Consider the following 27,300-nt stretch of genomic DNA (forward strand, 5'->3'; position numbering starts at 1 on the left):
TTGAAGTCTCAATAGTGGATGAAGCCTTTATAGTAGAGTTCTGCTGTCTAAGAATTGCTCTTGTTGTTTCCGTCCATAAGGTGAGGATCGAGAGCTCTCTCAGATTAGCCGTGGCTCCTGTCTCTGGCCTCACACCAGTTCATTACACATGTAAGTGCATTACCATAATCCCAAAGGATGTGTGAAGCCTCTGAGAAGTCAGTCCATCCTAAACACAGAAGAATGAGGAAGAGCAAAGGAAGTCTGTGAGGGTAATGGTGTTTTACAAAGCTTGTTTTAGGTCTCCTTTCTGTTTAGTCGGTTTATAACGAAAATCATGTCAAGAGCAGGCATTTCTTTCTGGATTGTGCTGTTGCTCTACACAGGTAACAATCCATAAGAGTTTTATTTTGTGGCATAGTCATGAATTACATTAGAAACTTGTCTGTGCTCTTTTGTAGGAGGTTATTGTTAGTAGGCCTGTTAATGTCTTTGATGAAACTACTTGTAGCCTATGAATGCATATTGTTTTTTTTGGTCCATAAATCCTCACATATGTGATTTTAATAGTATTGGAGAGTATGCGATTGCAGTGCTTCTGTTAAAGCAAATCATCATATTTTGCCCAAAATTTCAAGTTTATGAAGCACAAAATCTGTAAAAAAAAAAAAAAAAAGAAAAATCAGTTGACAGAACAGTATTCTTAAGGGTATACATACTGTTGCATTTACTGACTCGGTTAAAGTTGATCTGTGATTTCATTGGACTAATATAAACACAAAAATAATATTGTTTGTACATGCATGTGCAATCATTAAATTGAGTTGATTAAGCTAATTAAATTAAGCGAATATATTATGTAATCATATGATTTAGAATGGTTATAATTTTGGGGCAGACTGAGAAAGTTATAGGTACACCAAAATAAGCTGTATGTACTAATTTAATTATTTATCTTTTATAAGTTCATTATAAAAAAAGGTTTTCAAAGTTATAAATAAAACAAAGAATGAAATGTATTTTACAATAAAAATACAGTATTTTTACTTCAAAATTTGTTGTTGAATTCAGTGTGTTACTTGCATTTTTTCATAATTATTTGTGAATTTTACAAAACATTTCTGAGTTAAAACAAACTAAGCATGTTCAGCAGCCAGTTAGACCCTCAACCAACAAACCTAACATTGTAAACACAAACGGTTTAATATTTTGAGTTGCTATGTTAAGTTTAAGAACATTCCAAATACTATTAAACCATTTTTGATTTTTTTCATACATTTCATTTAAATTGTTATGATCAAAAACAAATGTAATTGAAAAAAATAATAACAAAATCATCATTTGTTGTTCCAAACCAGCATTCAGACTTCTTTCTTTTTTTAAAACACAAGTAGAGTTCAATGTTATTTTGGACCTCACTGACTTTCAATGTATGGACAAAAACAATTGGGAATTTTAGGGTGTGTGTTCCAAGATACACGAAAGTAACACTATTTTTGAAATGGCATGAGGATGAGCAAATGATAGCAATTAAATTTTTTTTACTTTTGTGTGAATGTGATATCTCAGACAGATATAAAAAATCAACTAGTTTTCGTCAATAATGTTGTTTCTTCTCTGCCTCAGGAGTCTGCAGTGAGGAGAATATCGATGATTGTGATATGAACCCATGCATGAACGGTGGTGTGTGCGAGAACCAGGATAGACAATACAAATGTCAATGTTCCCAAACGAGCTATAGTGGACACCTCCTGCTGTAATCCTGCTTGGCTGTGAACGTCATTGGTGCCAGAACGGTGCCACTTGCTATCCATACCTAGACTAAGGACGGCATCGATACAGCTGCATCTGCCCTGAGGGTTACACAGGAACAAAATGCCAGACGTCCACCACCTTCTCCTTTGAAGAAGGAGGATTCATGTAGGTCCAAAGCAACCTCACTAATGCTTTGGAGCCTTTGAATGTCACTCTGAGTTTCCGCACGTTTCGAAACATTAGAAAGATTCCATGGATGTTTAAGAGCAGTGGTTCCCAAACCTGTCCTGGAGTAAAAACATCTGATTCAACTCATCAGCTCATTAACCCATGTGATAATGAGCTGATGAGTTGAATCAAATGTGTTTAATTAGGGAGACAAAGAAAACGTGCAGTGTTGGGGGTACTCCAGGACAGGTTTGGGAACCACTGTTTTAGAGTATAGGACTTCTCTCAGAACTAGCTCCACTTTTGGAACCAATTATTATTCTTTTTTATATATATTTTTATTATGATTTTCACAAACATACAGAAAAAACAAACAACAACAGACAAACAACCCCTTCGTATAAAGACAATCTGTGCAATGTTTAAAATAAAGCATAAAAAAGGGGAGAATGACAATATACAAAAAAATGTCCTACAGAGTGTAATTACCATATAGAAAAATACTGTTACAGATCTGGAATAACCGAATGTCTTTTAGTCCTTGTGGCTTGAACCAATTATTAATGATTACGTTATTTACAATGTTCACAATTCTGAGATAATAATGCTGGACTTGAACCATATCTTTCTTTTTTTGTACAATTGGCTAATCTATCTAAATAATTAAAAATGTTTAAATATTGAAATTTAAAATTATGAAAAACATGATGAATTTTCATATATTATGAATTATACAAATGCTATTTTGTTTGATATTATTAATACTATTACTACTAATACTTAACTCTATATTTAGAAATATTAATTTTTTTATATTTGACTTTGGCACATTATAATTGCACACATTTTGTTGTTGTTATTGATAATAACTGAATAATAATTGAATTAATCTTTATTGTTTAAAATGACAGTATGTACTGTGATGAGTGATTGTGAGTATCTGTTGTAGAGGAATCCCTGCTTGCATGGAGGTGTGTGTTACTCCATGTGGGATGATTTCACGTGCAGCTTTCCACCCAATACAGCAGGACAGCGCTCTGAGGAGGTCCAGTGGTGTGAGCTGTCCCCATGTCCATCCACTGCCGCGTGTCAAGCCCACGCTCAGGGCTTTGAATGTCAGTTTGAACATGTTGTCCTTATTTTAACTATGAATCTTTTTCTTATTGAAAGAAAAGGTTGATGATGTCTCGGCAATACATCTGTGATCCCTATCCAGAGTTCAGTTATGTAATTGATAATTGTCATAGCTATACTGGGGATTTATGAAAGCTTGAAAGATCATCCTTTGTTGGATTTGCCACACCATATGTGCTTGTCCTGAGACGTGCATTTGAGCGTGTTAATGGCATAAACATATGCTGCAGGAAAGAAATTGATTTTGAAATAGATATTTTGGAAGAATTGTTTAATCCAATTTTAAAGTAAAAACTGATAAAAGGGAAGTAAGATATGTAGTTGGTTTTGGAAGCAGCTTCTGAATCGGCTGAGGATTCTGTTTGTATGCTGTATGTGCTATGATAGATCTATGATGAAAAAGCTTGTAATCTTCTGTTTGTGAGTTGCATGCATATTATTATATTTTTAGTACAGAAAAATGTAAGAGAAAAAAATTGCTATAGCACTGATGCTTATGCTTTTACCTGTCTGCTCTGCAGGTTTGGTCAATGTCAGCCTACACAGCAATGGCGATACCTCAGCAGCATTTCAATGCATTTCCATACCAGGCACCAGAACGCGACTCTACTGCATGTTTAGCGCGATTCTCAGTTCATTACCATTTCCATTCACGATGGACACATAGTTTTAGAGCTGCAGGGACAAAAACAAACTTCCTATGTGTATATCCACAGCCTGTATCTGGTGAATGATGGTCAGTGGCACAGGGCAGACTTCAACATGGACAACCCAGTCCTCCAGTCATCCAGATGGAGAATAGTTCTGGACGAGCGCTGGGAGAAACCCTCCGTCTCCTTCACAGCCTCAGGAGATCTGGATTTTCCCCCGAGAAGATGTGGACATCATCTTAGGAGGCTTGGGACCCCATTCAGAGGGTAACTTTGCTGGCTGTCTCGGTTTGGTGGAGATTGGAGGCCTTGCGTTGACATATTACAGTGACATGGAGATGAACCAGCCCAGACCCCAGGAAGAGCAGTTTCTGAGGACTTCTGGGACTCCATACTTTGGCTGCTGGGGATCTAATGTCTGTGAGCCTGATCCTTGCTAGAATGGAGGGGTTTGTGAAGATCTGTTCGACCTTTTCATGTGCCATTGCCCATCTGATTGGGATGGCCAGCATTGTGAATTTACTGTAGATGACTGTGCATCAAACCCGTGTGTTCAGGGAGCCTGCAGAGCGATCTCAGCTGGATACGAGTGCTGTGAAACAGAAGTGGACGTATGCGCCCTCCACAAATGCAGCAATGGTGGAACGTGTCTAAGAGGATTGAAACGCTACTCATGTCTCTGTCCAAGAAACACAACGGGTCCTTTCTGCAGGTGAATATGTTTCCCATGCTCTTAAAAATAAAGGTTCTTTAATTGCATCGATGGTTCCATGAAGAACCTTGAACATCCGTGGAACCTTTCAAATGCAGAAAAATTTCTTTAGATTTTTTAAAATAGTTTAAGAACTTTTCACCGAAAGGTTCTCTGGGAAACCAAAAACGGTTCTTCTATGTAATAATCACTTTTGGTGCCTTTATTTTTAAGAGTGCTGCAATGCATCTCGACAGATGAAGTCTTCAGCAATATCTTGTTAGACATGCATGCATGCATTTAATGTTTCATTAATGTTTTGTTTTAATTTCAGAGAGAGAGTTCCAGAGCTTCCATGGTATATCGACAGGTTTCCGTGAGTTTGATTTCTGAAAATAAATATGAATTATCAAATTGGGGGCTAGAATGAGATTCTTGGAGGTCTGGGGGGAAAAGGCATATTACCACATTACATCTACTTACTATAGTAATAAGTTAAGGGATAGTGTACATCCAGCCAGTAGTTATTGCAGAATAAACCCCAACATGGTGATTGCAAGTAAATAATTACAAATAATACTTATCACACAAGTAAATAATTAAACATGAAATATTAATTTAAATGTAAAAATATTTTATTCGCTCTTTAAACGCAAAGCTTTCACAAAAGAAAAACAGTTCCTAATAAACTAAGTTCAGACATGGCATAATGTACAGTCGAATCACTAATTGCACAACTTTTTTTTACCACATAAATAAAGATGAGGACACAATAAAATATTTGTAAAATCCTTTAGTACCAATAATAAAATGTATATGTCACAATGCACACAATGCAGAGAGGACTCAAATGCAAAGGCAGGTAATTTCTCTTTAATTAACTCAGCAGGTTTTCACAAGGCAAAATAACTCAGGATGCCATCAGGCGACTTCTCAAACAAAAATGTCTTTATAATCAATAACAGAAGAAGGCCGTCACTCCGCCAGTGACGGAGAATCCCGGGAGAGCAGAGAACAGGTCCAGGTCAACGGATGGTGCTACTGGCGACAGTCGACTCACGTTAGCAGGACGCTGAGTAGAGGTTTAGCGGAGAGTCGTTCAACACGCACCAAACAGGACACGACAAGACAGAAGGGGAGAGAGCCAGGCTCAGGTACATATGGGAACATGAGGTAATAATCTGGCGGAGAACAAAGGGGAAAGAAGACTAGAAATAGAGAGTCTAATCAGCGAAAGAAGGTAGAGGTGCAGAGAGGGAATAGAGGGAATAGTGGCCTCATGGGATAGTAAACAGTCCATCAGATGTGTACTTCACTATCTCACTTGAAATAGGTCACCCAGGGACTTCTGGCCTGCTGTTTTATGAATAACTATTACTGTGAATTCAGACATACTACTCTGTTCAAATACTTCACGTCTTTCTTGCTTATAGTATCTCATGCTATATGTTGAGGTTTGCCGTTCACAATCATTACTTTTTGTTTGATCATGCTTTAGAAGTTAGGTGTTAATAGAACAAGTTTATTCTAAGTGTTTTCCTTTTATCTAATTTGTCTCTAGATTCCCTAAACTTCCTGTGTCTTTCTGCGGGAACGAGAGATGGAACTACAGTTGCTCTTCTGTAGAGGATAATTGTGACTGTCTGCCTGGATTCACTGGACAGTGGTAAGAATATGAACCTGCAGAAGTTAAATTGTGTGATATTATAGTAAATATACATGCAAATCTTCCCTAAGCGATCAGACTTAATGGTAGATGATTAAATAAAGGTAGAATCCCATAGACTTGTATAGGAGGCGAGAGCTAGAAAAAAAAGAATTCTGTTTGCTTTTTGGAATGTGTCAGATGGCCTTCAATCGCTGCTGTTCATCGTGTGAATCTCTCTGTCTAAAACGACTGATTTTCTTTGACAGGTGTGAGCTGGAGCTGGACGAATGTGCATCTGACCTCTGTATTAATGGAGGCTTTTGTCACAACCTGATCAACAGGTTCCAGTGTGTGTGTGAGATTAGCTTTGCAGGAGATCACTGTCAGATCGACGTCAGCGACTTCTACGTCTATGTGTTACTGCTCCTGTGGCAGAACATCTTCCAGCTATTGTCATACCTGATCTTGCGTTTAGATGATGATCTAGAGGTTGATTGGAACGTAGCCAATGATGACTAGGACTAAAAATGTTCCTTCTCAAACACTCTGAGGAAGATGTGGGCTAATGTTGAATGGACACAATAGGCAAAGGCCTATACCCTTTAACTGTCACCCCGTCTTGAATACGGAACGCCTACGTTAACTTCACTATATTACAATCAAATCTAATCTAATTTTGACAAACTATATATCGTTGGAAAGGTCTAAGACTCTGAAAATATTTATTTTACCAATGTTTTTTGTTAAAAATTATGTAGGAAAAGTAATAGATTAATTTATGACCAGAATGCACCTTCAATAATCTACATTATAACAGGAGTTTTGACCTTTGTTTAAAAAAAAGACTTCTTCGTTGCCTTTTTCTCTATCACATTTTAGAAATCATCAGAACTTATATATTTACCGAAAACTTAAAATCTCAAAATTCATCCTTTAAAACCCATTTTAAAATCAGAATTTGCATTACCATGTAAATGGTACATCAATATCATGTTACAAAATGTTTTCAGTCATGAATTATACAAATTTAGGTTTGTATCATGCACATTCAAGTCTATCTTCAAAAACGTGAGTGAAAGTTAAGGGGTTTAAATGTTATTAAACGGGAAAGTTGCAATCCATGGTTTTTGGACGAAGAATCAATCTTGAGATGAAGAATCATTCAGTGAGAAAACCGGTATGTGATTGGTTGTTTGCTAATGGAGCACTATAAACAGTGGCTTCTGAAGAATAATTCATAGAAAATTGTTTTGAATAATAGTGATATACGAGAAAGAAAACTCAGATCTGTGCATTTAATAGCACCTGAGAGTGAAAGGCTTTTCATGTGCCTTTCTTTTCCTCATTAATATCTATGCTTGAAAATGTTCTCATACATATATATATATATATATATATATATATATATATATATATATATATATATGAAGCCCAATGTTATAACATACTGTCATATTCTAATGGTAATAAAAGCAGTTTAATATTCATGTGTTTTCACATCATCAAATGTTTCTTTTCTGTCAATATTTAATCCTGGACTTTTAAACCTCAATGATCGATTTTCCATTATCTAACCCTTAGCAGATTTCTTTTGCACAACTATTTACAAAAATTAGAGCATCTAAATAAATATTTCTTTAAATTAATATCAGTTTCAAACTGAATGAACGCCTGTTTTCTGAACAAAAATGCTGAATGTATTTTGCTTTGTTGCTGAGATCAGAATATCACAAATTAAAAGTTATTAAGGTAAATGATCGGTGTTCTTTTTAAAAATGGAATTATGTGGTAATATACACCATAAAATAGCATATTACTTCTCTAGATCAAATCAGGTTTTCAAGCATCCTTTATATTGTTGACCACTGTACAGTATTTGAACTGGATTTCCGCAATAGTCAGGCAAATAGAGTCCCTTCAGAAAAACAAGTTTTTGCATGTAGTTTTGTTTGCTTTTCATTGTGAGGAGTTTGATAAGCACAGCAAAAACACTTGTAGAAGCACCTTTAGAAGTAAGTGGTTGAAATCTAACCAAAGTTAATCAAATCAAAGACTTTTACTTTTTGGATTATATTTGTTAAAACAACATGCATTGCATGAGCACATTCAAATAAATAAATGTAAAAAAAACCCCATTAAATATTGACTGGAGAGGAAGCTGGATGTTTTCAATCCGGCTCCATTCATGTTAGTTTTATCACCAAGGACATGGTCAAAGTTTAAAAGCACCATAGCTTCCCCAATCCAAACTTCAATTTGAACTCCCACTCAAATTGCACAGTTCCATTTGTTTTGGCACCCAAAGATGGTTCACTGGTGTCATTTATGTAACAGAAGCCAGAATATCTTTACATTGACCATGTGGTCAAGACTAAAGTACAATGTATATATCTACCTGTATATATATACAGCAAACCAAACACTTTCTGTCCGCACATTCGCTTCAGGAGACAAGGTTGTTGTTCAGCATGCAGCTCTGTGCTATTCTCACTGTTCTCGGGCTCCTGGTAACAGGGTCATGGTCGCAGGGGGTGATGCCCACCGTTAGCTTGCCCCCCTGTGATTCCCCTGAGGCTGAAGCAGCGGCTCTGGTGGCACAGGGATTCCTCAACGCTCAGCACACACACGGTTACAAATATGTCCTAAATCAAATTGATGAAATCAAGATAGTTTCCACGGTAAGATAAGGGATGATCGTGAATAATGCTTGTGTGATGTGGGTTGTAAAAGTCATGTAGTGTGTGAGAGTAAGTAACATTGGTTTTAAAAATGTAGAGTGTATTATATGACTATTAAATGGTTTAAGAATCTGAATACACTTTACAGAATTTTTTAAAAAAATTTTATAAAGTTTTTGTTGCACACTTGTGATGCGCTTCTGAATATGTAACACTGTGTTCTATACACTTTTTTTAATTAAAATCATCACATAGCACATTTTATCACTTGTATAAATGGGCTTTAAGATTCAAATGTATTTTCGTAGCCACTTCAAGCGGACATATATCATTTGGAACTAGATTTTCTTGAAACTAGTTGTCATGTCTTGGATCCAACACCTGTGAGCCTTTGTCCAGTCAGACAAAAAATTAATACGGTAAGGACTAACTTCATTCATGTGTACTGTCATAAATGTTGTATTGCAGTTAATTAAGTATATTTCTGGTTCTCTTCTAGGCAGTTGAGGCAGATTGTGATTTTGTGCTGACAAATACAACTCAAGGTCTGTCTGTTGTTGCATTCAAGTGTAAAACTGAGACAGGTAAGAGGAAAATACAAATCATTGTAAAAACAGATGCATTTGTTGTCACCTGATCGCAGTGCAGAAAGGAGACGTTTTGTTTTTTTGTTGTGTCTAGAATCAATAGATGAATGCTTAGGCTGCCCTCAACTCGTTCCTTTAAATGACACCGATGGGCTCCAACTCATTAAAACCTCTTTAGATTATTTCAATAAAAATAATACTCTAAACACAAAGTTTGCACTCCTTGAAATTGGACGCATGGGATCCCAGGTATCGTGCATGGAATACTAAAAATTATCCTCAGACATTAAAGCTTCCAATAGACAATATGGTACTGTTTTCTATTTGTTTGCAGATTGTCAGTGGCGGAACCAGGTACTTTGCAGAATATGCCATTATTGGGACGAACTGCACAAGTCAAGATGATGATATATGCATCCCTCAGAATCATGGTGTTGCTGTAAGAATATTGAAATATCTTTGAGTGTGGGAGACTTTGGCTGGTGTGCAACTGTGTAAATGTTTGTGCATCAAAGTCAACATGAAACCAAGTTCTCTTTATTTTTAAACCACACCCCATCCATTTGCCTGACTCCATTCTGCATGCCCACTTTTCATGTCCTACATTTTTCTCCTGTTGAATATCCTTTTTATCCTACAATCAGATTACAGACGCAAAATGGGTTGAACTGTCTTTTGTGTAGACTTCAAAGTGTCTAATCCATATTTATGATTATTTTTAGATTCATGGACTGTGTCTAGCTGAAGGTTCTGCCAGTGGTGTTGACTGCAAAGTATTTGCTCCAGTAAATACCACTTTATTATTCCACATGAATACAATACAATAATTGTAAATATTGAAAATGTAATGGCTTCCTTTAATCAGTATTTGATTTGTGTTTAATCAAACACACAAACTGCAGTGGTAAGTTTATTGTGTTTTCAATTCATCGGAACTTAATTACTGCTCAAAAAATGTAACCGATCATAAAATCGTGTAGACTTGACAGAAATTGCTGGGACAAGTAAAATTGATGTAAACAAAGATGTTATTAAATGTGGTAAAAAAAATCATTCCATTTGGCACCATTATTGGCACAGAAATTTTGTCCCTGATCTATAAACCTCAAACTCAGATTAAGCTAAAGCAGAGTTAAAAACACTATACAACTTTATTAATTCCTTTTATTCATGACAGACCCAAGCAACCAATGCCACAGTGCCAGTCCAAAAGCTTCTGCATGCACACACCTTTGGACCTCAGCACAACCCCGCCATTCATAGCCTCAAACATCACAAGCTGACAGCCCTCCATGACCCCTCAGGAAGTGGTCTGCTCTCTGAAGAATCCATTGAATTGGGGGAGGTCTTGGCAGTGGCATCACCAACGGCAAAGGTAGTTCCTGTTGTAAAGAGGGAAGTCGCTGCACCAGAGGTGCCAGCAGTACCAGCAACACTGTCAGAAAAAGCAACCGTTCTTTCAAAGCCGATTCTCCTTGCTCCCGTTTGTCCAGGAAAAAAGAAACATTTCTGACCTACTCAAATTTCATGAACCAACCCAGATGATATAAACTTGTCTTGAGTTTTGAGGTTGCCACCAAGCTCATAAGTGCAGTCATTCAGGAGTAAATGTTTTAAAACAAAGCAGGTACATGAATAAACAAAACTAGCCTTCTTGTTATGGAAGCAATCAAGTCTGTGCCTCTGTTGTACTGTGGTGCTATAATAAAGTGTTTCCCAGTCTAACATAGATGTTTAGTTATCTGTGTTCAGTGTGTTTTTTCTATAAATAATCAGTTTTCACCTTATAGAAATATGAAATAGTATCCCGCATTAAAAAAAAACCCTGAATGCGGTCACATGATTGATATTGTTCATATATATATATATATATATATATATATATATATATATATATATATATATATATATATATATATATATATATACACACACACACACACACACACACACACACACACAGATTTGTATTCATGTTATCCTTTAAAAATAAATAAGGACTCAACACAAAACTTACAAAAACTGAAAACAAATTAGGGTTTTAAAAAAGGCAGATAACAGTTTTTCCCACTTAAACACTTTATTAGCTGGCACCGTTTCCAGCTCTCCAGAGTCCTTGGTCTACAGTTGATTGATGCCTTATATAACCTATATATAAAAACAAAAATAAAAAGGCACTTTAACAATGGTTATGCTGCACCATTTTGGTCAATGTACAGTATACTGAAAACTGGTTCACCTACCATCTGTTTGAGACCTGGAAAGGAATGAATCCTTGCTGTATTGCACAGCAGGAACCCAGTGAGCGTTAAATAATTTTAGGCCCCTAAAAACAGGATCCACAGATTTTCCATTTGGAGTGAAATACAGCTGAGGGTTCTTTGCTGGCACAGAGTTGCGAATCTGCATCAAGGGATGAAAACTCAGCTGTGGTGGAGGTTTCTCGCCAGGAGTTTCTTCTGGTTTAAGGGATGCAGTTAACGGCTCAAATGGATTGTGTTTATTGGGTGGCTGAGGTAATGACATCTGGGTGAAAGAGTATTTTGTAAGAGAATTAGACCAAGGGGGCTTAGCATTCAAATTAGCAGCTTGATCCCAGTAATTCATAAATGCATTTTTGCTATGAGTTGGCAGCATAGTGAGTTTTAAAGAAATGTCTTGTTGGAACACTTTCTCAAAAGAGGGAGCTTTATTCGGAGCAACTAACACTGGCTGTGTGTCACGCCCCAATGGTGAAACAAACTGCTGCATCGCAGCCTGGTTATCTACAGTGCTTGGGCTGTGGTTTAAATAGACAAGAGGTTCAGCAACTGGTCTATTTTGTGAACGCTCCAAATGACGTATAACAGAAGCAAAATTAGCAGGTTTCATTGTAGACTGTGGAGAGGCAGAAGTTGATTCCAGCTTTCTTAAAATGTAGGGACGCATGGTTGCTTTGAAGTATCAGGGGCATCAGTACTCTTAATGGGGGGTTTCTCCACCAAATATTGCATTGCTGTATGATCTGAAGCTGGTTGTAGTGCTGTTTTTGTGTAGAGTGGGCCATAATTATAACCCTTGCCCTTAATAAGGGAAGAGAGGTTTAAATCTGGATATATAACAGGAGATGACAGCATTTGGCCTGTAATTTTAGTTGTACTAGAAATTTCAAAATTAGATATTTGAAGAGGATTACCAAAATGGTGATGGTTTTGGTGGTGGTACAACACTGAAGGGGGTCCAGGGCAGAAAGCTTGATGGTGAACAGAATGTGCATGGGACGAACTAATTAGAGTTGGGGAAGCCTCTATTGGGGCAGGAGTGTGAACAACTTCAGGAAATGTAGGGAGTGAAGGAGTAGGATGTGTGTTTGGGGCAAAATCAAAGGGTAAGGGTTTATAGGAGGATCCTTAACAACTGTTCAGTATGGAATCTCAGATGTTTGTGGCTTTTTAACTCGTTCAGACCTTTCTGAATATACGGTATACTTGGAAGCAACAGCCTCAGAGTTGAAACCGTATTATTTTTGAGGACAGGTGGCATTTCTAAATGATGTGGTGGGGAGGGTCTGTACCATGGATAGCGGAGCAGTTGTGGCCCTGTTTTACTTTTAGGGGCAGGTGTAAGTGGTTCAGGCTCTGGTTTTGGTAGAGCATGTGGTTCAGAGGGTCTCATTTGGGAGTGATGAGTCCAGTAGGGGACCTGAGGATGTTTTGTGTCAACAGGTGCTTGTGGCCTATGGCTAATAGCAGTTGGGGGACCCACAATTTTGGGACCTTGAGGAAGAATCATTGGTGGTATATTTGGAGGAAAAATGAGAAAAGGGTATCTGGGAAGAACAGGTTTAAAATCTGGCTGGCCATGAATGTAATAAGGGAGGAGAGGAGTGGGAGTGGTTTTAGTAGTTGTAACAGGAGGGAGTGCTGAAGTAAAAGCATGAGGTATAGAAATACGTTCATTTTCATGTACAAAATTAGTTGTATCTATAGGAAGACTAAGTGACAGTTCTGGGCAGGACAGATTAAACTCTCTCTCCACTGCCATGCTGAGAGTGAACATGCCATCCTATAAATCAAGGCAAAATATTAGTGCATTCGAGATGAGTGACTAGGTAAAATTCAGGTAAAAATTAGGATCATCGCATACCTTTGGCTCGGTGCATGGCATAAATGGTGCATTGATGACCACACCTTTTGAATGTGACACCAAGCTGTATCCACATCTAGCTGACCCTTTCAGAAGAGGCTGCCATTCATTCATTACTAGATTTAAGCATTATTATTCAAATTTAGACCTGTAAAGCTCACATCAACCTACAGTCATAGCCAAAAGTTTTGGCAGTGACAAATTTTGTGTTCTGCAAAGTTTGCAGCTTAAGTTGTTGTGGTTTTCATTCACATGGTTTATAGATTATTTTGTAGAGTGGTCAAATGCATTTTAAATAACTGCTAAAAGCTTCATTGGCCAAAAAAAGTTAACTTTTCACAAAAAAAAAATTGCACTGTTTTTGATCCTGACACAAATTGACCAGTCAACACTGATATCAGCAGCACATGTGAAAGTGTGAATGAGTACTAGTCAGGATAAATCATGATCCTACTAAACCGATAGTAAGAGCAGACTGATTGCTATAAAAGGAGGGAGGAAGCACTACCAATCATTGTGTTCTTGTTAGCAATGGTCATCTCAAAAAGAAACCTACAGCCATCATCACTTTGCATCAAAATGGCCTTACAGGCAAGGAAATTGCTACAAAGAATATTGCACTTCAAAGAACCATTTACCAGATCATCAAGAACTTCAAGGAGAGAGGTTTGACTGCAGTGAACAATTCTTCAGGAGGTCCCAGAGTGTCCACCGAGTGCCAGGACCATCTACTCATGAGGAGTCAGCTACAGAATCATGTCTCCAGCAGTGCAGAGTTTGCTCAGTAACTGGAAGCAGGTTGGTGTGAGAGCATCTGTACGCACAGTAAGGCAAATACTTTTGGACAGTGGCCTGGAGTACAGAAAGGGAGCAAAGAAGCCACTTCTCTCCAAGAAAATAATCTAGGACAGACTGAAATTCTGCAGAGCGTTCAAGGATTGGACAGCAGAAGACTGGTGCAAAGATATTTTCTCTGATGAAGCGGTCTTCCGACTGTTTGGAACATCTGTAAAACGAATGTTCTGAGAGAAATAAATGCTACCATGAGTCCTGTTATGTGCCAACAGTTAGGCATCCTGTGACCATCCATGTGTGGGGTTGCTTTTCAACCAAGGGAGTGGGCTTGGTCATAATGCTTCCCCAAAACACTGCCAAGAATAAAGAATGGCATCAAAAAGTGAAGCTTCTTCCATCAATCTATGAGCAATATGGTGATGATCCGTGCAGTTTCCATTTTCAATTACATTGAAATTTTGGATTCGTGGCCAGGTAACTCCCTGGACCTCAATTCTCTATAGAACCTGTGGTCAGTTCTCAAAAGACGAGTGGACAAGCAGAAGCCTACAAATTGTGATAAACTCTGAGAACTAATAATGAAAGAATGGATCACAATAAGTCAGGATTTGGCCCAGAAGCTAATATCCAGCATTTCAGAGTTTATGAAGAACAAGGGTCAACACTGTAAAATGACTTTTGTCAATAAAAGCTTTTAAAACTTATGATACGCTTATTGTTTTTCAGTATGCCATAGAAACGCGGGACTATAATCTACAAATATTGAAACAGCAAACTTTGCAAAACAACGTCACTGCCAAAGTTACCTTTGATCTTCATGTTCTCAGAGACTTTGCCATGCAGCCTCACAATCATGCCATTAGTGTAGCAGGAGACCGTTGGCTCACTTTTTGCCGAGATCAGTGAGGAGCAAGACATTTTGACATGCAATCCCCACCAAAGTAAGGGAAGAACAAAAATGTCTTTCTGAAACCACCAGGGGAATGGTCAGAAAGGATAATATGCGCTATACTTGATTTACATTAAAATATAAATGCAAACCTCATGCATTACGTAACATCCATCATATGGTATAATTAAAACGAAGTCTCTCCAAGTTCTCAAGAACCTATGGCCACATTCTGAGGGCAACTGTGACAATGGAATTGGTGGGACGCTTCCTAAAAGAAATTATAAATAACAGAAGTAATCATTTTGGAAAGCATAAAAAGTTTGAGACACAAAAAGTAAGGCAATGGAGAAACAAGCCTCTCTTCCATGAATCGTCAACGTCATTGAATCTCCATCACAATTCACCTTGGGTGTCATTCCATGTAGCCTTTCCACTGTTGGTGTATGGAGGGTGTTTAGACTGTAAACCTGTCCCCAAAGACAGTGCTTAAAGTGCTTTTAAGGGTTTTGAATTTTAGTGGATAATAGTGGATAGATTAATGAATTGATTGTTGATATGGACTTGATATCAGAAAAAAGTTTATGCGGGCAAAGGACTATAACACTAGCCGAGAGGCACCTGCTTTTGTATACACCCGGCAAGAACTACTAGACCTGGTACAAGGTTCAAAATTCGTGATTAAACATGATATTCCGAAGGATATATTAAGGAGGAGAGACCGCGGAATTAGAGCTGGGGTGAAGAGAAATAAGAAGAGTAGAGAAAGAGCTTGGAAAGAAACCTTTAAACCAGCCCTACCATCTATCAGCATGGGAAATGTTTGCTGTTTGACAAACAACCTCGAAGAACTAGAGACACTTGTCAGGAGCCAGAAAATGTACCGGGAAAGCAGTCTTATATGTCTGACCGAGTCGTGGCTGACGGACAATATTCCTGATCTCGTGACCAGCTTTATTCATTTTTAATGAGGAAGTGGCTTGTGACACAGTGCATTCTGTTGTCGCGCGACTCCAGGCGAAGTACACAGATGCGTTCATTTTTCTTTCTGGTGATTATAACCATGTATCCCTTTCTAACACCCTGTCCACATTTAAGCAGTTTGTTGATTGTACAACACGGGGAGATAAGATCTTGGACCTCTTGTATGCTAACGTGAAAAATGCATACAAATGTGTTGCACTGCCCCCTCTTGGTCGATCTGACCACGATATGGTACATCTTTCTCCCTCTTACACGCCAGTTGTTAAGAGGCAGCCTGTCATTAACAGAACATTAAAATACTGGTCTCCGGAGAGAGAAGAAGCCCTAATGTGCTGTTTTGAAACAACATGCTGGGATGTTTTCTGTGAGGATTATGGGGATGACATTGATGGATTAACAGAATGCATCACCCATTATATTAAATTCTGTAATGATGACATCATGCCTGCCAGAGAAATTCCTAATAATAAACCATGGGTAACTAGCACTCTGAAGCAGGGGCGTAGCCAGAATTTTATTTTTGGGGGGTCCCATCTTAAAATGAGGGGGCAACTCATTATATACACACACACACACACATACATACAGTACATACATGCATATACACATACACATATATACACATACACACATATACACATATATATTATATAAATATACACTATATCTCTTAACACCTATAAATAAAAACAGCTTAACACCTGTTCACATTTAAAACAGCATATTTTTTATACATTTCAGCAGAACAGTCATAACAGCCCACAACATAGCTCGGTGATTATTACCTTTTACATGAGTCTAACATTACGTCGTAGAATCTACGAGGGCAATTATTAAATGATGTCATCATACTCAGTGCAGAAAATCCACCAATTTACGATCCAAAAACAGCTGAATATATACAGCATAAGCAAATATATATACCGCATAAAATCACAACATTTTTACTTAACGGTTTCAGCAGCATACAACATTGCAAGCCATGTGAACTCACTATACCATTTTGGGGAAAAGCAACGATTCTTTCCGGCAAACTCAGTGTAAGTAAATGCGGTCATCACTGGTTGTGAATGCGGTTCATCAATTGTAGACAAATCATTGGGCATGTGTCTGTGTCGTGGAAGTCTTACCGCTACACTCATGTGATGAAATGCGTTTCTGTGTCCTCCTGAGAAGCCTCAGGTGCCACTTCACTCGCTGTCGCAGTGCTGTTTTGAAAAAGCGTAATATTGTACTTTGCGTGACAGCTGCCATTGTCACCGAATATTAATGAACTCTCAAGCGAAGATGACGGCGTCAGTTACGCACAACACGTGACATAGGCTAATCAAATCAAGTTTGTAAACAGCCGCATTTTACCGTGCAGCATTTTGATTGGTCAATCTATCAATCAGACTGACAAATCAACATTTTCTAATTTTACTTATTTTATTTTAAGCAATCGGAAATCTGAGGGGGCCGGACATGTAAATGAGGGGGCCAAGGCCCACCCAGGCCCCCTCGTGGCTACGCCACTGCTCTGAAGGTACTGTTAAATGAAAAGAAAAAGGCTTTCAGAGAGGGTGATAGGGAAAAGGTCAAAGAAATCCAAAGAGTACTGAGGGTGAAGATTAAGGAGGGGAAAGAAGCATACAGGTGCAAATTAGAACAACAATTGCAGCAGGATGGAGTGAAGCAAGATGAGGAAGATCACAGGTATGAAGCAGAAGGGGGGTTCGCTACTTGATGGTGACCAGAACCTGGCTGACGATCTGAATGGATTCTTTAATAGATTTGATAACCCAATGCCACATCAGCCTGCCACACCTGGTCTGCTGCTGCCTGGTGTTGTTTCACTTCCCTCACTCATCCCATCTATGACATCATCCCCCCATTCTCCTATTGGCGACATCACCTCCCAAATGACCTTTCTCTCCCCCATCTCTTCTCCAACTGTAACCCCACCAATGATGCTACATCAATCTCAGGTCAAGGGTGAATTGGACCGTCTGAAGTCAGGGAAAGCAATGGGGCCTGATGATATTGGGCCGAGACTGTTGAGGACATGCTCTACCCAGTTGAGTGGTATTTTTACATACCTGTTTAACCTAAGCCTGTACCTACAAAAGGTCCCGAAATTGTGGAAAACATCTTGTTTGATCCCAATTCCAAAGAAGAGATATCTATCTAACCATAACGATTACAGACCTGTAGCACTCACCTCACATATTATGAAGACGTTTGAGAGACCGGTCTTTTTTTACATCAAGGCCAGTATGACAATTACTTGGATCCTTTGCAGTTTGCATATCAGTCCAACATGGGTGTGGATGATGCCCTTATTTACATGCTACAAAGAACCTATGCACATCTGGACACTCCTGATGCATCTGTGAGGTTCACTTTTTTTGACTTCTCAAGCGCCTTCAACACGATCCAGCCCCAACTGCTGTGTGAGAAGATGAGGAGGATGCAGCTGGATTCATTACTGGTCCAGTGGTGTATGAACTATTTATCCAGTAGACCACAGTACGTGTGTCTGCAGAATAGTGTCTCTAATACTATTCTGAGTAATACGGGGGTGCTGCAAGGAACCATGCTGGCCCCGTTACTGTTTACTATCTATATAGCAGACTTTCAGTACAATAGTGGCAGTTGCTTCCTCCAGAAATTTTCAGACGATACGGTCGTTGTTGGCTTAATTAAAGGAGGTGAAGAGGAGGAGTACAGGAGAACTATTACAGAGTTTGTGTGTTGGAGCAACCACAACTACCTCCAACTTAACATCTCAAAAACAAAGGAAATGGTTGTGGATTTTAGGAAGAGGAAGAAGACACCGACAATCCCAATCACAATCCAGGGCAGTGAAGTGGAGATGGTCTCCAGTCACAGATATCTCGGTGTACAGCTAGATGATAAGCTGGACTGGAAGAGCCACATGGAGACAGTGTATAAAAAGGGTCAAAGCCGACTTTATTTTCTAAGAAGGCTGAGGTCATTTAACATCTGCCGTCCTCTATTGTGCAATGTCTATCAGACAGTGGTGGCAAGTGCTCTGTTCTTTGCTGTGGTGTGCTGGGGAGAGGGTGCTCGCATGGGAGATCTAAATCGAGTTAACAAATTGATTAAGAAAGCAGGCTCGGTTGTGGGAACTGAATTTGATGTGATCGAGCACGTGGCTGAGAAAAGAATGCTATCTAAGCTAAAATCAATCATGGACAATTCCTCACATCCAATCCATGTGCTGGGGTTGATCAATAAGAGCACCTTCAGCCATAGGTTGATTGCACAAAAGTGCAAGTCTAAACGTACCAGGAAGTCCTTTGTACCAGCGGCCATCAGAAGGTTTAATGTGTTATGAATATTCACGTTATTGAATATTCTATTACTTCTGTTATTGAATATTCTGTACTGAAAATGCATCTGTTACTGAATATTCTATATAGGTATTATTATTTATTTTTATTGTTGTTGTTTAACTGTAGATTGGTTGGAAGTAATTTGTTCTGTTAAATGTGGTGTCTGAGTGTTAAGCTGCCGTGACAATATAATTTCCTGTAAAGGATCAATAAAGTATCAACAAACAACAAACAAACAAACAAGGTTGTAGCTTCATCCAGTCTTTTGATAAAACACACAAAAAACGTTAACAGAAAAACAAATTCAGCTTGGAATGGTTAACAGCATGCTATTAAAATGAATATGCATATTCTTTGCACGGAGATTGTATTCAGCAGATCAGAGGGCCATCATTACTACCTGAATCTGATTGGTATGCGTCCTCATCGGGTTGACTGCGTGAACTGAGCTCCGACGAAACACGGACACTATCACCACCCTGTGATTCTGAAGCTTGGTCTTGCCAAATAAGAAGGCACCCGACATGTGCTCCAGGTTTCAGCTTCTCGTCCCCTCGATCAAATGACTCGCTTGTCCGTGCATTTTTATTAAAGGTGCCATCTGTCATATCTGGCAAAAAAATCAGGTCATACTCCACATTCCATACCAGATGGGGGCAGTATGCCTCAATAAAGTGAATTGGTCTACTCTAGAGTAACAAACGAGAAACAGCATAGTCTCTATGCTCCGCCCCTACCTTCACAACAACCCTAGAGCATTGCCGAAGCCTATAAGACAGCGGTTCTCAATTGCAGTCCTCGCGCCCCACTGCTCTGCACATTTTGAACGTTTCTCTTAGAGCTTCAGACATTTGTTCTATTCGAACATAAGTGCCCTGCGAAGTGGTCATCACAGGATATTCACCCATGATTCCAGTTCGAAGTGAACGTAGCTATATGTTCCAATCAAAGTGCATTGAAGTGTGCAAGACGTGAATTTAAATTGTATTGATTTACAGAGGTATATGATGTCACAGTTGTCCATGTTTAAAGACGCTGCACAGCACAAATCAGTGAATGAATGTTTCGATGTGAGGTAAACTTCAACAGATTTCCCCTGCTCAGGGAGTAGGGAGCAATGCACATTTGAAAAACAGTTCATGCACGGAGTTCATTTCTAACGAGCTGATTATCTGAATCAGGTGTGTTAACAAAGAGAAACATGCAAAATATGCAGAGCAGTGGGGCGCGAGGACTGGAATTGAGAACCGCTGCTATAAGAGGACGTTTTGCCTCCAGAGGAACATTGGGTGATGTCAAGTGATTTTGAAACATGACATCTTCAAGCTACTCCCCTTCACCTTTACCAGTGAATATGTTCATATTCGTTTTGTTCATATTACATTGAGTTGTATATACACATTATTGGAATTAAATTAATTTGACAGACAGCATTCTGTCAACATCATTGGTCAACATCAGACAGCTGATGTTGACCAAGCTAGCGTAACCAGAGCTGCCAACTCTCACAAGCATTCACCGTGAGACACACGCAATTGACTCTTTTCACACGCTTTCACGCCACACATCAATTCTCTCACGTACAGAAAAACCACGAAGCAAAGAGGACACGGAGACCAACAGACTAGACAGAGCAGGTTACTTATGATATAAAAATATGGGTAAGTTATAGCTAGCTAATTATCAAACGCAGCTACGGTTAGCCATCGCTAACATTAGCACGTTTATAGAGCACGTTTATTACAGCCTTCGATACATTTCTATGTTATATCTTCCCGAAAAAAATACACAAACATATAAAACAAACTTCTAGCGAAATACTAACAGCATCTAACTTACCAATCCAAAAGAAATGTTGCAAGTTCGGTGTCGAACCTCATTTCTTTCAGGTCCATCAGTTGTCTCCAGCGATTGAAAGCAGTGCCTATGTTTACTCTGGTTCGGCTCCTTTTCTTATCGGATTTGATTTGTGTTTCCGAGCGCGGTTGTTTCCCTGTAGCGGGTGGTGGTCTCTTGCCAAGGGCTTCAACCATCCTTCTGCTTGATTGACATCAGGTTAGATTACGCCCACAAGCCGTGCGAGTTATTCGTGTATTGCAGGTTGGCTGGTGGTTATGTTGCCCGCATACCGCCTCCCATGGCCGAAACTGGTATTACGACACCTGTCGGGCCGGGGCTAGTAATGCTACTGCTAATTAAGGTTGATATCTCTGCAGCACTATAACTTTACATTTTTTTAATGACATCATCGCCCTTATTTCTTCTCATACTTTTGATGAGTGTAGGTAATTTGTTTAATATTTTTAGCTCAATTTTTGCACATGGCACCTTTAAAAGAGCCCGCTGAATCAACACCTTTTCCCTCATTAAATATCACAAAACCACGAACTTTAATAAAGCCAAGCCAAATGAAAACACGTCCGGAATTGTTTCTCTTTAAACACCATTCGCAGGGGCGGATCTAGAAAAATATTGATGGGGTGGCAAGAAGGGGGCAGGAATTTTTGAGGGGTGGCACTGGCAACAAATGGCAGACGTATATACAGGTGCTGGTCATATAATTAGAATATCATCAAAAAGTTGACTTATTTCACTAATTCCATTCAAAAAGTGAAACTTGTATATTATATTCATTCCTTACACACAGACTAAAATATATTTCAAATGTTTATTTCTTTTAATTTTGATGACTATAACTGACAACTAAGGAAAATCCCAAATTCAGTATCTCAGAAAATTAGAATATAACTTAAGACCAAAACAAAGAAAGGATTTTTAGAAATCTTGGCCAACTAAAAAAGAAAATGAAAATGAAAAGTATGATCATGTACAGCACTCAATACTTAGCTGGGGCCCCTTTTGCCTGAATTACTGCAGCAATGCAGCGTGGCATGGAGTCGATCAGTCTGTGGCACTGCTCAGGTGTTAGGAGAGCCCAGGTTGCTCTGATAGTGGCCTTCAGCTCTTCTGCATTCTTGGGTCTGGCATATCACATCTTCCTCTTCACAATACCCCACAGATTTTCTATGGGGTTAAGGTCAGGAGTTTGCTGGCCAATTAAGAACAGGATACCATGGTCCTTAAACCAGGTACTGATAGCTTTGGCACTGTTTGCAGGTGCCAAGTCCTGTTGGAAAATGAAATCTGCATCTCCATAAAGTTGATCAGCAGCAGGAAGCGTGAAGTGCTCTAAAACTTCCTGGAATACGGCTGTGTTGACCTTGGACATCAGAAAACACAGTGGACCAACACCAGCAGATGACATGGCACCCCAAACCATCACTGACTGTGGAAACTACACTGGAAATCAAGCAACGTGGATTGTGTGCCTCTCCTCTCTTCCTACAGACTCTGGGACCCTGTATTCCAAAGGAAATGCAAAATTTACTTTCATCAGAGAACATAACTTTGGACCAAACTTTGGACCATTCAGCAGCAGTCCAGTCCTTTTTGAAGCGAGACGCTTCTGACGCTGTATGTTGTTCAAGAGTGTCTTGACACAAGGAATGCGACAGCTGAAACCCATGTCTTGCATACGTCTGTGCGTAGTGGTTCTTGAAGCACTGAATCCAGATGCAGTCCACTCTTTGTGCATCTTCCCCACATTTTTGAATGGGTTTTGTTTCACAATCCTTTCCAGGGTGCGCTTATCCCTATTGCTTATACACTTTTTTCGACCACATCTTTTCCTTCCCTTTGCCTCTCTATTAAAGTGCTTGGACACAGAGCTCTGTGAACAGCCAGCCTCTTTTGCAATGACCTTTTGTGTCTTGCTCTCCTTTGTGCAAGGTGTCAGTGGTCATCTTTTGGACAACTGTAAGGTCAGCAGTCTGTTTGATACGATTGAATGACGAGAGTTTTATCAAATGAAATGGTGAAATCCTCTCATAGCGCGCTGTGCACGTGTAGCCTACATCGTGTTGATATAGTGAAGAGCTGAAAACACCGCGCGTGCTTCAGTGTGTGTGTGTGTGTGTGTGTGTGTGTGTGTAGTAGAGCACATATTGAGCGCTCATTGTATATAACATGTATAACATGACGTGTATAACAACCAGAGATGGGACCAAGTCACACATGTGCAAGTCTCAAGTAAGTCTCAAGTCTTAACCTTCAAGTCTCAAGTAAGTCCCAAGTATTTTTTTCTTGGGCAAGTCAAGTCCAAGTCAAGTCACCTTATTATTGTAATTTTACCTGCAGAATCTGATCTTAATAAAGTTAAAGACAAGATATAAGTAACAGTAAATTAAAATAATTTGGATTTGCATTGTAAATACTCATGTTCAGTAAAATACATCATGGAATCAAACAAAATTGTAACTTCATAAAATTATTTATTTTTCACTTCTGCCAACAGAAATGTTTTACATTTTCAATATTGAGTCCATAAAACAAATAACAGCTAAACATCCAACAGACTCCTCTCTGAACACCCCCCTCTCTCTCTCTCTCTCAAACGACGTGACGTGACATGACATGACATTCGGCCAAGTATGGTGACCCATACTCAGAATTTGTGCTCTGCATTTAACCCATCCAAAGTGCACACACACAGAGCAGTGAACACACACACACACACACACTGTGAGCACACACCCGGAGCAGTGGGCATCATTTATGCTGCGGGAGCAGTTGGGGGTTCGATGCCTTGCTCAAGGGCACCTAAGTCGTGGTATTGAAGGTGGAGAGAGAACTGTACATGCACTCCCCCCACCTACAATTCCTGCCGGCCTGAGACTCGAACTCACAACCCTTCGATTGCAAGTCCGACTCTCTAACCATTAGGCCACAACTTCCCCTCAAACACAGTTTACATACAACATTAAACTTTCTTACATTTCTCCTCTCTCTCTCTCTCAAGTTCAAGTTGCTTTATTGGCATGACATTTGAGTTACAGTATTGCCAAATTTAGCATTTAGATACAGAATAAAATATGATTTCAATAAAATACAATAAAAATAGCAGCAGCAGATAATATTTCTAATATTAATAATAGTAATTATATAGAATTAAGAATATAAAATAAAACAGTTGAATACAATAAATTATCCCTTTCGTATGGTGTGTATGGTGTCTAAATATTTAGTAGCTATTGTGACTGCCGTCTCATTCTCTCCAAGTATATAGAGTAGTTTCTCTGAGTCATTTAGAGACAAGAATGAAGGATTCAAAGCTTCAAACTGTGGGAAGAATGTTTCTCTTGTAGTGCTGTATTTGGGAAGTGTTTCTCATCCTCTGTTTGATTCAGCTCACAGTGTTTGCACAGTCTCTCTTCTCTCGGTAGCCAGGATCTTTTATGTCTACCAATCTCTGTTTCCAAATCATGATCACTGAGTCCATATTTTGAAAGGATTTGTCTTTCTTTTAATTGCTTGAGTGATAAGTAATTTGCCAGCTTTGTGGTTCTGTTTAGGGCCGAATAACACTGGAGTTTGGTTTGGAGCTCAAATTCATTTTTTTTATTTTTCATCATAATTATACTTCAGATTTTTGTCAATTAGTTTCTGAATGTTGGGGTTGTGATTGGAGTCAGACTCAGTTTGGGTTTCCTTCATCAGGTGAAGCACGAGTGTGTTTCTCTCTCACTCTCTCTCTCTCTCTCTCACACACACACACACACACACACACAATCTCTCTCTCAGAGTACATCCGTAAGTCATAACCTCTATTACAAGGTATTGCACTTGCAAAATATAAGATTCGAGAGTCTTGTCTGCAAGCCGAGCACGATGTGGCCTATCCCACCATGTATGCGCCACCGGTATGCGCGCTCATAATGGAAGCAACGCGGTCGCGACGCGCACGCGGTGCGACACGCTCGACGCCTCAGGGGCGCAACTGCCCGAGCGCTTTGGAAACAATGAGAAAGCGGCGCGACTAGCGATTTCCACGCGTTTTTAGGCGCGAATTATTGACGACAAAAGCGATGACCCTCAGTACCCCTCAAGCAGAGATGTTGATGTGATATCTGATCTAAGTGGGCGTGGTCTGCGTAAGGTAGAGAGGGCATGACTGATGATGTCATGACATGACAACGCGATTCTCAGCCTGCGCTCCAGCTGAGTAATCCATTTTATTTTTTAAAAATAATTTATATATTTTATATTCAAACTGAAAACATAATGTGATTAACACTCAAGTCATTCAAGTCATCCTGTCTCAAGTCAAGTCCCGAGTCTTTAACTTCCAAGTCCGAGTCAAGTCTCAAGTATTTTATTTTTTGTCAAGTCAAGTCACAAGTCTTAAAAATAGCGACTCGAGTCCAAGTCACCAAGTCACAAGTCCCCATGTCTGATAACAACACCTTTAAGATACTAGTTCATATCGAGATTTGATTAAATGTACAGCCTACCTTTTATTTATTCCTTCAAAATGTCCGAATTCCGTGACGTTCTGCTTTATACAGCAAGTTCCATTTGTGACGGAATTCCCCAATCCGTGTCGCTTCGCAAACACAGAGGGTGAATTTATGAATGAATGTGAAAGTTCTGAAACAAAACGAAGTTGTTACGTATCCGCACGCTTTTAAAAGTGGGCAACGTATCACGTATTAGACTACACAACTAGGCTAGCACCGTCCTTTCATTATAGCTTCATTTCTTGATAGATCAATTTTTACCTCTTTCCTCCTGTGTCTCCTCGCGACTCCTGGTTCCCTCGCTTCGCGCGCACTTTTTTTTTTTAGTTTTCCAAACAAATCAGTCTTTTGCCGCTCAGGCGTACTCTCGTGCTGCAGCATTCACTGCAGTCGGACATTGGAGATTCGCGCTCGTAAATTTTCAAATTGGCCATAACTTTTAATTCGTTGCTGCCAACTGGGGTGGCAAGGCTTTCTATTAGGCCACCCGGTAGATCCGCCCCTGGCCATTCGACAAGACCGTTTTGCATACGCAACACATCACTCTAGTGTGTCGCAAAACACACTACAGTGTGTTTTGATGAGTGCGTGAGTATGTGGGCTTATCAAAACTTCACAAAATCATGAGACATATATTTGGTGTGTGTATTGGAACACCCCCTTATAAAGAACAGGTTTGATTACTTTAGTCATTTCCATGAGTACACATCTCAATGTTTAAGCATATAATGATATAATTGATTTTAAGTTTTTGGCTCAAGGTCTGCATTTAAAACACACCAGAGGTGTTCAGCTGGGATTACAGACCAGTCAAGTTCTTCCACACTGACTGAATCAATCATTTCAGTCAGTGTGGAATTAACTAGAATATCATTTTATGCATTTAGATTTGTACACATGGAAATTAGTACCATTGGAAAGTAGTCAACCCTGTTCATTAGAAGGGTGTCCCAATACTTTTATCCAGATAGATAGAGAGTGTATGTTGAGATGAAGACTCCTACGATGACAAGAAATTGTATAGTGCCATCTAAGGCTATGTAATGTATTATATTTCGACCATATTTCTACCTCATGTTTTGGTATTTTTTGTAAAGCCTGTTTAAGACAAAAGCGAGATACTATAGTTTAATTAGAACTATATGATTTTTCTCACATATATGAGCAGCATGTCCCTCTTTTCACTGCTTTTGTTTCAAATTTTGGATTTATTATTATAGTTTTTTTTCACTCAGATGACCATTAACAATTTTGGAGGGTGAACACGTCAATTAAGAAAAAAATTTTTTTTTTTACAAGACATTCTTCAACACACTGCACATATTTGTTTACATGATACTGTTAAGTTTTACGATTGTAAAATGCATTATATTGTTTTGCACTTACACAGTTGTATGACATTAGTAAACAGTACATTTTTCCGTTTAAGCCAGTTCATTGCTTATTTAGCACATTACATTTCAAGATATCTAATGTTTTAAGGGTGTTGTAATCAGATAATACATCCCTTTGTCTGTGTCCCC

General features: G+C 39.0%; 2 protein-coding genes and 1 pseudogene across 2 annotated transcripts; 2 read left to right on the plus strand and 1 right to left on the minus strand.

Annotated features, from left to right (window-relative positions):
- Positions 1-2,806: 2,806 nt before the first annotated feature.
- Positions 2,807-6,544, plus strand: LOC132095925 (protein crumbs homolog 1-like; annotated as a pseudogene).
- A 1,886-nt stretch (positions 6,545-8,430) lies between these two features.
- LOC132096810 (alpha-2-HS-glycoprotein-like) lies at positions 8,431-11,019 on the plus strand. The gene is made up of 7 exons (XM_059502420.1): positions 8,431-8,703; positions 9,012-9,122; positions 9,203-9,287; positions 9,385-9,539; positions 9,625-9,729; positions 10,013-10,075; positions 10,468-11,019. Exons 1-7 carry the CDS (start codon positions 8,494-8,496, stop codon positions 10,801-10,803), a joined length of 1,065 nt encoding a protein of 354 aa, XP_059358403.1. The 5' UTR covers positions 8,431-8,493; the 3' UTR covers positions 10,804-11,019.
- A 1,711-nt stretch (positions 11,020-12,730) lies between these two features.
- Positions 12,731-15,581, minus strand: LOC132095926 (uncharacterized). The gene is made up of 6 exons (XM_059501016.1): positions 15,507-15,581; positions 15,252-15,370; positions 15,017-15,176; positions 13,416-13,531; positions 12,878-13,334; positions 12,731-12,756 (listed from the first exon to the last, which is right to left on the minus strand). Exons 2-6 carry the CDS (start codon positions 15,258-15,260, stop codon positions 12,731-12,733), a joined length of 768 nt encoding a protein of 255 aa, XP_059356999.1. The 5' UTR covers positions 15,261-15,370; positions 15,507-15,581.
- Positions 15,582-27,300: the final 11,719 nt, after the last annotated feature.

The sequence above is a fragment of the Carassius carassius genome, chromosome 20, assembly GCF_963082965.1.
Source record: "Carassius carassius chromosome 20, fCarCar2.1, whole genome shotgun sequence".
Taxonomy (NCBI): domain Eukaryota; kingdom Metazoa; phylum Chordata; class Actinopteri; order Cypriniformes; family Cyprinidae; genus Carassius; species Carassius carassius.

Bases quoted from the DNA above. Each gene is read 5' to 3' on its own strand.
- LOC132096810 (XM_059502420.1), top strand. From the start codon at position 8,494: ATGCAGCTCTGTGCTATTCTCACTGTTCTCGGGCTCCTGGTAACAGGG. The intron at 9,288-9,384 runs GTAAGAGGAAAA...TGTTGTGTCTAG, and splicing joins CAAGTGTAAAACTGAGACAG to AATCAATAGATGAATGCTTA. The intron at 9,730-10,012 runs GTAAGAATATTG...GATTATTTTTAG, and splicing joins CTCAGAATCATGGTGTTGCT to ATTCATGGACTGTGTCTAGC.
- LOC132095926 (XM_059501016.1), bottom strand. The intron at 13,532-15,016 runs GTAACTTTGGCA...GCTTAAATCTAG, and splicing joins TGAGAACATGAAGATCAAAG to TAATGAATGAATGGCAGCCT. The intron at 13,335-13,415 runs GTATGCGATGAT...CTTGATTTATAG, and splicing joins TGCCATGCACCGAGCCAAAG to GATGGCATGTTCACTCTCAG.